The sequence below is a fragment of the Mirounga angustirostris genome, unplaced genomic scaffold, assembly GCF_029215605.1.
Source record: "Mirounga angustirostris isolate CCGP_5_RB_7025 unplaced genomic scaffold, mMirAng1.0.hap1 SCAF_14, whole genome shotgun sequence".
NCBI classification, from domain to species: Eukaryota; Metazoa; Chordata; class Mammalia; order Carnivora; family Phocidae; genus Mirounga; species Mirounga angustirostris.
In genome coordinates this window covers 84263765-84279014 of record NW_026991722.1, presented here as the reverse complement: position 1 = coordinate 84279014, position 15250 = coordinate 84263765, and the positions used below count along the sequence as shown (strand labels likewise).

Genomic DNA, 15250 nt, shown 5'->3' with positions numbered 1-15250 from the left:
GACTGCCTGGGAGCTGCGTCATCCCGTTGGGGTTTCCGCGTGACCCCATGCCAGGCAACAAAGACCTGCATGTGACCTATTCTGTAGGGTCACAGCAGACTGCATCTGGCTCTGCATTTGCCTGCTGATGCCAGGGCTTTCCAGCTGGCCGGGACATGTGGACTCAGCAACCATTTGTGAGTATCATCATGGCTACGCAAAGACATTGGCACGGCCAGCAAGCCCCATCCAAGCACCGCTCTGGACTCTGCAGAAATGTCTCCTGGGCTTTTGAGCTTTTTATTAACCACACTTGTCATTCTGCTTAACATCTGTCCTGCCTTTCAGATTGTTGGCCCCTCCTCCCCCCCACCTTTTCTTCCTCTCTCTCCTTTTCTTCCTTCCATATTCATTTACCGAGCATCCCCTGTATGCCAGACTCTAGAGATAGAAGCACAGACATTATGCATTCATTAAAAATTGCTTAATGCAATATATGTTAAGAAAAAAAGAAGGTAGCGGGAGGGGAAGAATGAAGCGGGGGAAATCGAAGGGGTAGACGTATCATGAGAGACGATGGACTCTGAAAAACAAACTGAGGGTTCTAGAGGGGAGGGGGGTGGGAGGATGGGTTAGCCTGGTGGTGGGTATTGAGGAGGGCACGTTCTGCATGGAGCACTGGGTGTTATGCACAAACAATGAATCATGGAACACTTCATCTAAAACTAATGATGTAATGTATGGGGATTAACATAAGAATAAAAAAAACTAAAAAAAAAGTCAAAAAAATTGCTCATTCAATTATTCATTTAACAGTAAACATATATCAAGTGCCTGCTGTATGCCAGGCACTAGGAATGATGCCATATGTTATTCATTCATTCCATATACATGTATCAGACACCTGCTGTGCGCCTAGCACTAAATGGACGATATGCATCATTCATTCAATCATTTGTTCCATACGCATGTATTGAGCACCTGTCACAGGCCTGGCATACATTGAGTGCCTGCTGTTTGCTAAACACTGGACCTTGTCTTGGGCTATAGCAGGGAAGGTGACAGCCAGAGTCTCTGACTTCATGGACCTTTCATTCCCGTTTTGTAAATCGCTGTCCCATCATTATGCTGGGTCCTCACAGCAGCCCGTGGAAAGAGGCTGCTATTTCCAGTCCTATTTCACAAATTAGCCCAGTGAGGGTCAAAGTAGTTGAGTGATTTGTCCAGGATCAGCAGAGTCAAACCTGGAGTCAGAACTTCCAACCCTGAATGGCGTACTTTGAACGAGCCACTCCCCTCCTCCTGGGCCTTTGATGGCTCCCATTGCCTCTGACAGAGAACATACATGATGGTGTCATGCAGCAAGGACAGGTGGGTATGGGTGAATGCAAGAGAACTTGGCCTGTGTTGTCAGCCTCTACTCAGCCCTAGCCAAAAGTTGCCATCACAGAATGTGGATCTCGGGTTGCCAGATAGCTCAATTAAAAAAAAAAAAAAAAGACAACCCACAACTCTTTATTTTTATGAATAATACATTATTTTTTAAACAGAGGCAGCTGATTCAAAATCCTGTACAGCGTTGCATGGGTTAAATAAAACACATCTGTAGACCATGTTAGTTCATGGCTCACTGGTTTACAACCTGTAGCCTGGAAAGGCTTCAAGCTTCTGCTCCAAGAAGCTGAAGGTCTTGCCACCACTTGGGTGCCAGGTCTGCAGCCTCCAAAAGGAGCATGCTGATGTTATGATCATGAGCATTACTCACCCCTGGAAGGCTGTCAGCTCCGCGCCCCTCGTGTCCTCTGGGCATGCCCAGGAAAAGGAAAATAGTCATGGGGCAAGGAGGCCTGGGGATCTTCAAAATATTGAGAGGAGAGGCCTGTTGCCTGCCAGCCACCTCCCTTTCCCTCCTTACAGATAACATGAACCTATAGCTTTTGAACTAGCTAGAGACCTGATCATATTCCGAAATGTTTCTTCTTTGAGCTGAAGCCAATAATAGTTACCATTGATCATGGGCTAACCATGGGTCAGTAAATACTGTTCTAAGTGCATTACCTCCATTTCTCATATAACCCTCCCAGCAACCCTCTGAACTATTGCTCATCAACCTGATTTTACAGATGGGGAAACTGAGGCTCAGAGCAGTGAAACAATTTGCTTAAGGTTCCCTCGCTCAACGGAGGGGATGGAGCATCTTCATCCCGGCAAGGCCACATACCCACAGCTGCCCTTCCTTTGTGAGGCTGCCATAAGCCCCCAGGGTGTAGAAGCTTCTGTAGGAATCAAAGTGGCCCACTGAGTTCTAACCCCTTACGTGAATCCCTTGCAGAGTCATGCAGTGGACTCCCTCCCAGAAGCCTCCCAGCTGGGCGGAGGCAGATCAAGGAGCTAGGAGGAGATTCTTGGCACTTGCTAAAGCTCGCCAGCTGCCAGGCTCACCCTCTGTTTCTGGAGGAGTTCTACAGAAGCTTTATAATTAGAACCTGATCCATCCTCCCTGTGGTTGGGCCAGAATTCCCTGCAGGGAAGAGGGGGCCCTGCAGTCTGGGGGCGCTTTTCTCTTCTCTCCGGTCGGGAGAGCTAGAGGACCACTCTATAGGCACCCTCTTAGGCTTCATCTGTTTGGAATGGATGAATGTTGAACTGCTCAACTGAACTCGGGGGTACAATTCAGTTATGTCTCCCAGCAGCCACGGATGAGGTCTCTGGAGCCAGACACACCTGCATTTTAACACTGGCATGGCCATTTATTGTCATGCGCTTGGCAAATGATAAAAACTATAATGGGCATTTATGAATTATTTCCTCTGGGACAAGAGCTTTCCGTGCAAAGGCCCATTGACTCCTAGAACGCCTCTATGGAAGGGATACTATTATTATCTGACTAACAGATGAGGAAACTGAGGCACAGGGAGGTTGAGTAACTTGTTCAGGGTCATGCAGCCTGCCTGTAGAGGAGCCAGGATTTGAACCTTGGCAGTCTGACCTCAGAGTCCATGCTTTCACAAGGATGGCACGTGAGCATTTCATTTGTCCAAATGAGCACCGGAGGTAAATAGGAAATTAGGGCGGAGCAGTCCCAGGTGATGCAATAAGATGATGCAGAATGAACTCTCCACAATAGTGCAACTTGGCATCACCTGTGCATTCACCCTGAGGCCTGGTTTCTCAAACCTGATGCCCTTCACAGTTTGGAACGTCCTGTGGACTTTGGGAAATCGAGCAGAATCTCTGACTCACTAGGTGCCAGGAGCACCCCTCCCCTCCATTGTGACAACCCAAAAAAACCATCTCCGGACATTGCTGAGTGTCCCACCGGGAGGAAGGGGGAGACAAAAATCTGCCCACTCCCTCCCCCAGCGAGAATTACTGTTCTAGAAGTTGCCAAAATATGTTCAGAACTCACAAGATTCAGTAAATGGCATTACTGAAAACCCATCTAGGAATCGTTTTAAAATCTGAGCTCTAGTTTTCTCATCATAAAACGAAGACATCTACATCCCATACCTCCTGGGAACACCGTAGGCACGACTGACGTTAGTGGCAGAATGAGCACGCTCTTCCGAAGGATGTCAGGATCGTAAGCTAAGGACCTTTTGGGGCTTCTCGGTAAACAGAGAACACTCATCAGTAAACAGAGATCACTCATCAGTAAAGTCCCTTGCTGGTCTGGAGAGGATGAGAGCGGCAGAGAGTGGCAACAAGGAGATCTGATTTTCATCCATCCAGCTCGGCCACTCGAGAAGTATTTATGGAGTGTCTGCTATAAGGCAGGTGCTCTGCCAGGTGCCCGGGGCCACCACGGGGAGCAAAACAGGCACAGCCACCTTCCGCATGGGGTTTACTGCACTCACCTGGCCACCCTCCTGCCCCTGGCAGACATCACTAATCGATCACAGCACTGTCCCACTGAGCCTTCCCACTCCTCAAGTCCAACAGACACACAGGGGACAACAAACCCATTTGCCCTTTAGTTTCAGGAATTCAATAAATGGTAGCTGTTACTATCAGCTATTACTAATCCAATCTCCCCTGACATAAATAAGGAAACTAAGGCCCCAAGAAGGGGAAGTAACTTGCTTTAGTCACCTAGTGGCAGACCCAGGCTCCAAATGCAGGCTATTTTCACTCCTTCCCCCCTGTATTCCTCATGGCTTCATGATTCAGCAATTGGGTAACAGAATCTGGGGCACAGTAAAGTTCCTTGTGACGGGTTCCTGCATTTTTGTGTGTGCATATGCATGTTTGCCTCAAGAGCAAGTAAATAAAAAACGTTTTTAGGCAGAGATAGAGGGACAAGTCGTCCACGCCATGCCCAGTCTGCACAGGAAGAGGCCACGTGAAGACTTTAGAAGAGCTTTCTCCTTTGATTATTTTAAAACTGCAAAGGCTAACATTAGGTCCAGCCTCAGCCACACATTTGCAGTTTTCAATGCCGAAGTGCCACCCAAGAATGGCTCTGCTTTATTTTAAGAGGGCTTCCCTTTCCTCCCTCCCTCCCTCTCTTTCCTCCCTCCCTCCCTTCCTTCCTGCCTTCCTGCTTTCTTCCTCTCCTTCCATCATTCCTCCCATTCTTCCTTCCTGCCTTCTTCCTTTCCTTCCATCCTCCCTCCCATCCTTCCTGCCTTCTTCCTTTCCTTCTAACCTCCCTCCCTTCTATCCACCCTTTCTTCTATACCTCCCACCCTTCCTCCTTCCTCCCTCCCTCCCTCTCTCCAGCTCTGGCTCTGTTCTATCTTCCAACCAGAAAATTGCTGACGCAATGACTTACACCCTCCAGAAAAAGGAAGGGGGTGGGAGGGGGTGTATGGACAGAGTTTAGAGAGCTACAGCCTGAAAACCAGAGTCACCCAGGTTCTATTCTCTTTGGGAGGCCTGGAGAGGTCTTCCCAACTGACCTCTGCAGCCTCTAAAACCAACCAGGAGCCCCTGCGCCATAATGGCTGTAGTTGGTTTCCCAGCCTGGTCACCTCTGGTCCTGCCCCAGCCACTTATTGGTGGTTTTATAAGTCAATGTCTCCCAGGTGCCTGCTGGCCCACGTGTTTCCTGTCCAGCCACAGTGGGAGGGGCTGCAGCTGGACTGCACTGTTCAACCATCCATCCATCCATCCATCCATCCATCCATCCATCCATTGAGCCAACATACATTGATTGAACATCTACAGATTCAAGCCATAGCATCATGGTTAAGGCAAGAGTCTAGACTTAGAAGGAGTGAGACCTGGCTGTGTGACATACAAACTGCGTGGCTTGGGCAAGTTGCCCACACCCTGCGCCTCAGTTTCCCCTTCCATAAAATCAGATTGATAATAGTACCTGGGTTTGGGTGAGCTGATGCATGTATCATGCTTGGTACAGGGCTCTACATACAAGGCACTGTGTTATTTTCAGTCTGTGGCATGCTGGTTACAGTGGACCCCACCTGTTACCTCCTCAGCATCCATCTCTCCCTTCTTCTTTCCTAACAGAATCCTAAGTTTGTTTAGATATCTACATGAGTCTAAGTCAGTTCTCAAAGTATGGGCCCCAGACCAGCAGCATCAGCACCCCCTGGGAACTCCTCAGAAATGCCATCATTGCAATCCAGTTCACACGTGTCCTGTGCCTATGATGTGCCTGGCATTGTACAAAGCCATTCAGATCTAGGCTCTCAACGAACCCTCCAATGTAGACTCCGTTATTTTTTTCTTTATACAGAGGAGGAAATTGATGCTCAGAGAGGTCAATTCACTTGCCCAAGGTCACACAGCCAGGAGTGGCAGGGTCACGACTGAACCCAGATCCACCTGATTCCAGAGCCCAGGCATGTAACCAATTACGCCACCCTGCCTCTGGAGAAGCTGCAGATCGAGGAGGAGAGTCCAGGAAAGAGAATAATAAAGCAGTCAGGGGGTGCAATCACTCAGAATTGCACAATTAGTCCTGAGCAGGGCACTTAACCAAGTAGAGCTTGCCTAGATTTACAGAGATCTTTTCTCCCATCAGGCCCAAGTTTATAGCTTGGAGGACTGTAACTTCACCTGCTGAAGGATTCAAAGCACCCAGGGGCAGCCTAGCAAAGCAAGAGCAGTGTGAAATACAAAGGGGACCATGAAGTCACAAACCGATAAAACAGTAAGAGCTCAATGTGATGCCAGACCTGTAAGTTCCCTCCTTCCTTCTTGTTTACAAATCCATTTCATGTCATATCTGAGGCTGGGCTTCCCCCAAAGCAGACCCTGACACAAGAATTCTAGACAAACAGTTTATTTAGATGGTGATCCCAGGAGGAGTGGGGAAGGCAGACAGGTTCCCACGGTGGGCCCCGGAGTTCAATGCTGCTGGGATTGAGGGATGATTCATTTAGGGCCAGAAAGTTGACGTCTTTATCTACCAGCCCTTGACTGCCCCCAGCCTCGTGTAAGGGAATGGTGAGTGCCAAGGGGACCGGGGTGGGCACCGATAGCTTCTTCTGCATTCTGAAACGTACACGCTTGGGCCCCACTAGGCATGTGTGATTTCGAGAGTCCACGGCCTCAGAGCAATGTCTTCTCATTGCATTTCGACAGAGCTCATTGGGCCTCCCCAGTACTAAGCAGCACCGTTTTCCTACTTGTCAACGCCACCATGGAGATAACCCAGAGGACATGCACTTAGGAGAGGTCGCCTTACTGTTTTCCTGCCGTACTGGTCTGAGATGTTTCCCCAGAGCGTGGAGCTGGACATCATGCCGACAAAGACTACCTGTGGATAGAAAGACAGGGTCTGTTAGACGGTGACACGTAGCATCGCAGAGAAAAGGAACAATGACGTGAACCTGTCATATCACATCCTAGTAACACTAATGAGCCAACATTGGCTGAGATCCTGTGAAGGTACAAACACTGTTCTGTGTGCTTCATGTTATTGTTTAAGCCTCACAACAATCCTGTGGGGTGGGTGATACCTTATCCCCAGGTGACAGAGGAAACCGAGACTCACAGGGGGACGTCCCTTGGCCAGCGTCACACAGGTATAAGTGGTACAGCCTGGGATGGAATCGGGCAGTGTAACCACGGAGCTGGCATCTTGCCAATTTCTCGCCATAAGATCAAAGGTAGAGTTTGGAGGGTTCGAGAAACAGAAGACAGAAGGTTGGGATGAGAACTGTAAGCTATTTGTAAGAAGAAACACTCACGGAGTGCTCACGGTGTGCCCCGCAATTCACTGTTACCTTGTTAATTTTTGAACAGAGCCTATGAGGTCTGAATTATCATACCCATTTTATAGATGGGGACCCAGAGGCTCAGGGGGTTAAGAAACCTGCTCAGTACCCCAGGGGGAGAGGGTAGAGCCAGGTCTTAAACCAAGGAAGGCTGAGTGGAGCTTTCATCCTTGTGTCCTATCCTTATCCTCTGCGAGGGTGGGACAGCACGCTAAATGCTTTGTACTCACATCTTACCTAATGTTCGCGGTGGCCTTACAAGATGGGTGCCATTATCATCCCCATTTTGCAGATAAGGCAACTGAGGCCCAAAGAGGTGAAGGCACTGCCCAGTGCTGTCTGACCCCCAAACTGCAGGCATGACCTGGGGCAGCGGGTTGCAAATGGGGGTTACTCAGAGATGGTCGCTCCAACCAGACATGGCTATTCTTAAAGGAATTAATTTCCAGGTCCTCAACTTCCATACAGACTCTTTCCTGAGAACAGGCTAGGGGTCTTGCCTGTTCCCTGCCCCACTCTCCCTTTCTCAACCACCCCCTCTCGCTTCTCACTACCTCCACCGTGTCACAGGCCAATGCTTTGAGGTTAAACCCTCCAGGACACCTCCAAAGGGACACCAATGACAAGTTACAAATCCTTTTGCGAGTCATCTTGCTTCCAATTCCTTTTTAGTATTTTTAACCAAATTGAAAGAGAGCCTAATCAAGCTGTCAGCAAATTAGATCACTAAAAATAACCTTTCATAAGCAGTTGCTGTGTGCTCTTCAGCATATAACTTGGAAGTTGCTGAAAAAAAACCAAGTGGCATTAGTTTATTGAGTTATTACAAGACTCCTTCAGTCCCCCCTCAATTTTTATATGAAACAAAGTAAAAATGAAAAATAGGAAAGGAATTGCTGCTAAGCCCTATCTCACTTTAATAGAAAGTCATCATCCAAGAATACGGGATGTAATTGGGAGACGCTCCACACCACTCATTACAAGGTAGATTCCTGATAAAAATTCACTTGTGTTTAACAATTATTTATCAAAAGTAATTCTTTCTTTCTTTCCTTTTTTTAAGTAATGCTTTCTTGTTTTGATCTATTACATATTACTAAAAACTATCATGATAACTCAGTGCAGGAGAAAAATGTCAACACTTAAGAGCCTTATGAGCTCAGAAAATTAAAAGCAATAATTTAAAATTTATGTGTTCTGTCCCAGAAAATTCTGACAGGTGATAAATGGCATGGTTTCAAGTAGAGTAAAACATTGCTATGATAAAATGTGGAAATATGGAATGGAAATGCCAGTCCAAGAAGAAAAGAAGACAAGGCAAAATTTCCAAATACTTCTGAAGACCTTATTCATATTATTTTAAAACAGAGGACAGCAGGTATCAGGTAAGTATTTCAATTCCATTGGGCACATTTTAAAAAGTGATACGAAATTTTACTCAATTTTTTAAATGTTTCAATACACCAGAAATCATCGAATCTGCAACCTGCAATTTAAAAACATTTAACATTGGGGTGCCTGGATGTGACTCTTGATTTCGGGATTGTGAGTTCGAGGCCCACATTGGGTGTAGAGATGACTTAAATAAATAAAACTTTAAAAAAATAAAAACATAAAAACATTTAAGGTCAAAAAAGTTTTTAAAATAAAAATAAGGAGTGCCTGAGTGGCTCAGATGGTTAAGCGTCTGCCTTCGACTCAGGTCATGATCCCAGGGTCCTGGGATCAGCTCCACATCGGGCTCCCTGCTCGGCAGGGAGCCTGCTTCTCCCTCTTCCTCTGCCTCTCCCCACTGCTCCTGTTCTCTCTCTCTATCTCTGTATCTCTCTGTCTCAAATGAATAAATAAAAAATTCTTTAAAAAAATAAATAAATAAGAGTAAAATAAAGACATTTAATATCCATTTTAAAATCTATGAGAGTCCTGGGGCCTGCATAGTTTTTAGAAAATTCTTTTCTAGATAACCTAGAGCAAAAATGTTTGAAGATTGCTGTCTTGGGGTGAAGTGTTGCCTTAATCATGTGCTAAGGGATATCCCTGCACCCTGGAAGAATTAAGCATTCCCCGCAAACACGCAATTCCCCCATTTTCCCTCCCCGGAGGAGGAGATCTAGGCACAGCAGAACACCAGTTTATACCACAGTAATTACGGTAACCTTGCACCGTATTTCCTATGACAACAATGTGGGTCCCTCTTATCCTCCTTATGTACATTATGCAGGTAAAGCAACTCCCGCTGCGCTCTAACTTTCCCACAGAAGCTTGGCCAGTAAATGGTCATTGTTACAGCCAAGAAAGGCTCCACACTGCAAAAATACAGCCCTGTGGGTATGCTTGGGGGGGGGGGGGGGCGGGTATCAGTCCTGATATCAGGCCTGGTTGCTGAAGGCGCTCAAGCCATTCCAGAACAGTTATAGCATTCTGGGAGGTGCTCCTGGTTAACAATGACTGTACTCTGCCAGTAGCTAGGCTGTGTGACCTTTCGTGAGTGACTTAACCTCTCTGTGCCTCATTTTCCTCAGCTAATAATAGTACCTACCTCCTAGGGTTGTGAGGATTAAAGAGCACAATATATATTATGCATAGATTGCATGCAATATATGTAAAGCCCTTTGCACTGTAAGAGCTCAGGAAATACTAGCTTTTGTACCATTATTATTACCCTCTTATCCAGCCTGACCGTTCCCCTCCCTTTTAGAGGGTTGCCGCTGGACACCCCTAACAAATATTGAGGGTTCTCCCTCACTCTCCATCAAGTCTTAATTCAGGGAGCAGCGCTCCCTACCATTTATTAAACCTCTACTATGTGTCAGGCACAGTGTTGTTTCAATCCTCAGATCACCCTCGTGCGAGAGGAACTGGCATCTCCTTTTTGCCATCAAGTGAGGTTTGGAGGTTTATGTGCAGGTGGGTTCCAACTTCCCAGCAATTGAGCAGAAAGTCTGGGACCCCAGGTCGTGGGTCCCCTGGGTGGAGCAGTGTTGGCTGCAAACCTGCCGGGATATGCAAGGTGCACAGCGGAGTAAAAGGAAGCTGGGGTCCCCATTGTTTCCAACCAGGGCTTAATTCTTCCCTGCTGAGCCGTTGGCAACAGCAAGAGAGGGAGACACCCCACAGAAGGCCCTAGGGGATGTCCTGAACACGCACGACCACACGACTGGAGAGCTGCAGGGCTGCCTACCGAGGTCAGTAACGCAACCTGCCAGCTGGGGAGTCGCCATTCGCAGTGTAGCTGGGGTGCAAGGATGCTCAGGATCATCATTTCCATGGCATCGGCCATCTGCAGGGAGGAAGCAAACATCGTGAGGCCAGGATCTGCCTAGGGCTGGGGCCGGCTGTGCCCAAGTCCATGACCCCTGGGAGAGCATGCAGAACCGCCCTCTTCCACTGGCTGCTGAGCACCCTTCTGCACATTGATACACATTGAAAGGTCCGGTAGTTCAAACAGTGTGGTACCACGTGGGAATTGACAAGTAGGCATTTAACATTCTGTGTGTTTCTGTGTTCAAAACAATAGGGGCATTCCCCAAATGAAGTGGGGAAACATTCTATCTCTAAAATCTGAAAAAAACCTTTTGTAGAGGTAGAGAGACAATGATCTTTTCTCTTCAGCTCAATTAAAGACCAGTTTATCTTTGGTTTATCAACCTCAGGCAGAACTGTCAGTATATTTAACAAGGACGACCTTTTAATATATTAACACACACCAGGAAGTCGCAGTAATTACACATTGTGGTACCTTTATGAGACGAGACAGAAATGAGAGACCAGAAGCAGATCCGCATGGCTGTGGGAATGTGATGGATAATGCAGGTGGCTTTTTAAATTAGGGGGGACAATGATGTGGGGAAACTGGAGATTCATTTGAAAAAATAGGTAGTTTGGTCACCATCTTGCAGCATTCATAAAAGTCAGTTTCAATTGTATTAAAGGTCTAGATGTGTTCTTTGCTAGAGGTGGATTAGGGGATTTTTAACAAGGGATCATGAAACTCTTGAAGCAGGAGGCACATTTTTATTTGTGTATGTTTATCTAGGATGAGCTCCACAGACGACATCATAATCTTATGGCAGCCCTAAGTCCCAAAGGGTTGAGAATCACCACTTAATTTAGCCAGAAACTTCAAATCCACCTTGAGGGCAATCGCCAGCTACACTCAAACTCCTGCCAAGGGCAGATCTTCATGATCACCAGGATCTCGAAACATAAACTTTTGTTGATTCAAGCAAAGGCTCCACGTGGAGGGAACTATGTCCTTCCTTATGGCCCCCGGAAGCCAGCTGGGCAGCATGAGGTTTCCTGGAGACTGAATGTGAGGTCACCACCCCCAGAAATACTTGCCCAAGCCAAGCCGGTGAGAACAGACAGCTTCCATTGAAATTTTCCAAACCCAATGGCTTCCACTGCATCTTCCACCATGAAAGTATCTGGAAAGGAGACAGAGAGGGGGGAAGGAATGAGTGCATCCTGCACTTATCCTCATGTGAGGGGTTTGGGGGGCAGTCTTACTAAGCCAAGCTTAGTAAAGACAGCACACACTACTTCTAGAAATGTTATCCTAGAGAAACACTCCTGCAAATGTGAAGAGATACCTTGCTACAAAGTCCACGGCAACAATGTTTGTAAAAGGGAAAACGGCAAAACCCAGAAAGTCTGTCAACAGGGGTTGGTTAGATAAATTATTATATATATCGTAATCATATATACGTGTGTATATATTCACATTATGAAATATGACCTGCCTGTTAAAAAGAATCTGCAGATATAGGAAGATGCACCCGACATATTGTTAATTAATTTTTGAAAACAAAGCAAAATGCGCAGCATATTTAGTATGAGTCTCTTCTGGGAAATGTACATGCCTATGTGTATGTGTATGCATATGGATGGATGTTTGTGTCGGTGCATGGAATGTATACCAAACTTTACATTACGGTTGCATTTTTGTTGTCTTTGGAGAGAGGAAGGGAGCGATCCTATGAGATTTTAGCTCTCTTCGGCAATGTATTGCTTCCATAGTCAGGAAAGAAAGAAAGACTTTATAAAAGCAAAATGCCACTGCACTTAGATAGAAAGCTGTCCACGTTATATTGTGAAGTCAAAAAGGTAACTGGGGAGAGGTATGCATCAGTAAGAGTGGTCTTTTGATAAAATTAGGTGTGCGTGTGTGTGTGTGTGCGTGCACGCGTGCACGCGCCATGTAGGAGAAGTAAAATTGAATGTCCACAAATTGTTAACAGGATCATCTTTGAGGATGGCACTCACTTTCCCACTTTGTATCTTTCTCTAGTGTTGAAGTGCCTTCCAAAGGAACACGTGTTATTTGTGTGCTCAGAAAAATCAGGATATAATTGATATGCTAAGAAGTGTTTTTGAAAAATGTGGAAAGACCAAACACAATCTAGTAGGCTGGATGGTGTCCTGCAATAACACTGCTGGAAAAACCAGTGAAATCTGAATCAAGTCTGGGGTTTAGCCAATAGCATGGCACCAGTGTTCATTTCTTCGTTTTGACAAATGCACGGTGGCCGGGAGAGTTGTTACCGCCAGGAGAAGCTGCATGAAGGGTATGTGGGAGCTCTCTCAACTATATTTGCAACTTTTCTGTAAATCTACAAGGGTTTCCAAAAAAAGTTAATGACAAAATAAAAATACTAAAGGAGTGCCCTGGGTGGCCCTTCTGTGAGCTACCTCTAAGGCTCTCATCAGCCCCTGCTGGGAGTTGTCATCTTTGTAGAATTTCAATCATGGGCCTCTTGCATCAATCATAATTTTCTCCAGAAGTGTGAGCTGGTGTTTATCACATCAGCAGGGGCTGGTTTCCTCCAGCAAAAAAATACTGGGGAGAAAGCAGAGTGAGTCCTGGAGAGTCATCAGTAAGAAGAAGAGTAATACATAAAAGTGCGCGTCTGATTGCTCACCTTGGGCCAGGCACCATACGAAGACCTGGATGTTCACTGTCTCATTTAGTCCCTGTCTCAGCTATTAGTTCAGGCCCAGTCCCAGCTCCCTGTTGCAGAGGAGGACATGGACTTGCTCAGCGTCACACAGTGGCCACACTGTAGCTCTGGGAGTTGAGCCCAGATCAGCCTGGGAATAAAGCCAGTGCCCCCAACCACTGCCTGCCCACCCCCCACCAGCCACTGCCTCCTTAGATCTCCTACCCCAGCCAGGTTTTGGGTTTAAGACATTAACCCTCTCTCATGTTGGGAATCTGGGGCCTTTCGGGGATGCATGTAATGTTTTTGTCCATCAGCATCATGTGTGAAGGGAGACAAGGTCCGAAGGCCCCACCTCAGGTCTCTTGTTTGACCAGCTCTACTGAGAGGAGCACAAGGTCATGGGTCTGAATATGTGCTTTGAGGCCAGACTGCCTGGCTGTGGACCCAGCATTGCTAATTTTTAGCTGTGTGACCCCGGACAAGATACTGAGTCTTTCTGTGCTTCAGGTTTCTCTTCTGCAAAAAGGGGAAGATGAGCATAATAATTCCAACTGGAACTGATGTGAAGATTAAATGGGTCATATATGTAAAGTGCTTCGCTCGGTGCCTGGCCCGGAGTAAATCCTTGGCCAATGTCAGCTCCTCCTGTCACCATGGTCATCATCACCCTCATCACCACCAACCACCATCATCATTACACTATCATCACCACCACCAGCATCAACATCACCACCAACATTATCATTGCCATCACCATGATCATCAACACCACCATCATCATCCTCACTATCATCCTCCTCCTCCTCACCATCATCATCATCATCACCACCACCACCACCACCATCATCATCACCATCGCCACCACCATGATCATCGCCATCATCAGCATCACCATCACCACCATCATCATCCTCACTATCCTCCTCCTCCTCCTCACCATCATCATCATCATCACCATCACCACCACCATGATCATTGCCATCATCAGCATCACCATCACCACCATTATCATCCTCACTATCATCCTCCTCCTCCTCACCATCATCATCATCATCACCACCACCATCACCATCATCATCACCATCACCACCACCATGATCATTGCCATCATCAGCATCATCATCCTCACTATCATCCTCCTCCTCCTCACCATCATCATCATCACCATCGCCACCACCATGATCATCGCCATCATCAGCATCACCATCACCACCATCATCATCCTCACTATCATCCTCCTCCTCCTCACCATCATCATCATCATCACCACCACCACCACCATCATCATCACCATCACCACCACCATGATCATCGCCATCATCACCATCATTGTTGCTGCTGCCCTCAGCTGAGTGTTATGCAATGAAGCTGACTGGCGGGGATTGTGATGTAACTTTATCTGCTGGAGGAAGCCATGTAGGCCCAGCCCACACTTCCAGCACCACCTCTGGGCCCTCCGGGCCCTCCTACCTGCCCCTTCACTAGATGCCTCTGAGAGCACGATCTGGGGAGATAACTCTGGCATTTCAGAGCCCCTGACTGTGGTCCAGGCTGATGTCCCAACTGCAGAGCCCTCTCACCGTCAGTGGGATTAGCAAACTCCTTGGGTACAGCTGCCCCATCGTCCAGCTCGACGGCCTCTAGGCCCACGCGGACCCCTTCAATCTGGACCTCATGCTCTCCCGAAGCCGCGTCATCCTCTGACCTTGCACTCTCTCCCGTGCGACGGAATTTCACCACCCTAGAGGACAGAGCAAATCTGGTCATGATAGCTAGAACGTCCCTTCGATGGCCTTGCTGCACAGCTCTTGGGCCCAAGACAGGTGAAAGGCTTTTCCTCATGGTCCAGAGAATAGAATGGATGTGGGGGGAGGGACATTGGCATTTCTATTGAGTTGGACTGGTGGGGGTGTGACAGCTTCAAGAGTTGCATATCAGGTCTGCCACATACATTTGTATAGGTTGGGCACTGCACAACTCCAGGGGGACCCTACTCACATGTTAGACAATGTCAAAGAGAATTTCTTTGTTCTAGATGTAAATACTGTTTGGAATCATATGTGTTTCAGAATTTAGATTTGTCTCTCTGTATGGAACAGAGGTAACAATTTGGTTACCTAGGGGTTACATTATGCCCACAAA

General features: G+C 47.1%; 1 protein-coding gene across 1 annotated transcript in view; it reads right to left on the bottom strand.

Moving 5' to 3' along the window:
• The window catches only part of SVOP (SV2 related protein), a 51070-nt gene extending 36195 nt beyond the window's left edge, over positions 1 to 14875 (bottom strand). Inside the window, exons 1-4 of the mRNA XM_064577694.1 lie at positions 14689 to 14875; positions 11508 to 11593; positions 10348 to 10446; positions 6635 to 6706 (exon numbers count right to left, since the gene is read on the bottom strand). Of these exons, the coding sequence (XP_064433764.1) occupies positions 6635 to 6706; positions 10348 to 10446; positions 11508 to 11593; positions 14689 to 14875 (444 nt within the window). The remainder of the gene's footprint in view (positions 1 to 6634; positions 6707 to 10347; positions 10447 to 11507; positions 11594 to 14688) is intronic.
• Positions 14876 to 15250: the final 375 nt, after the last annotated feature.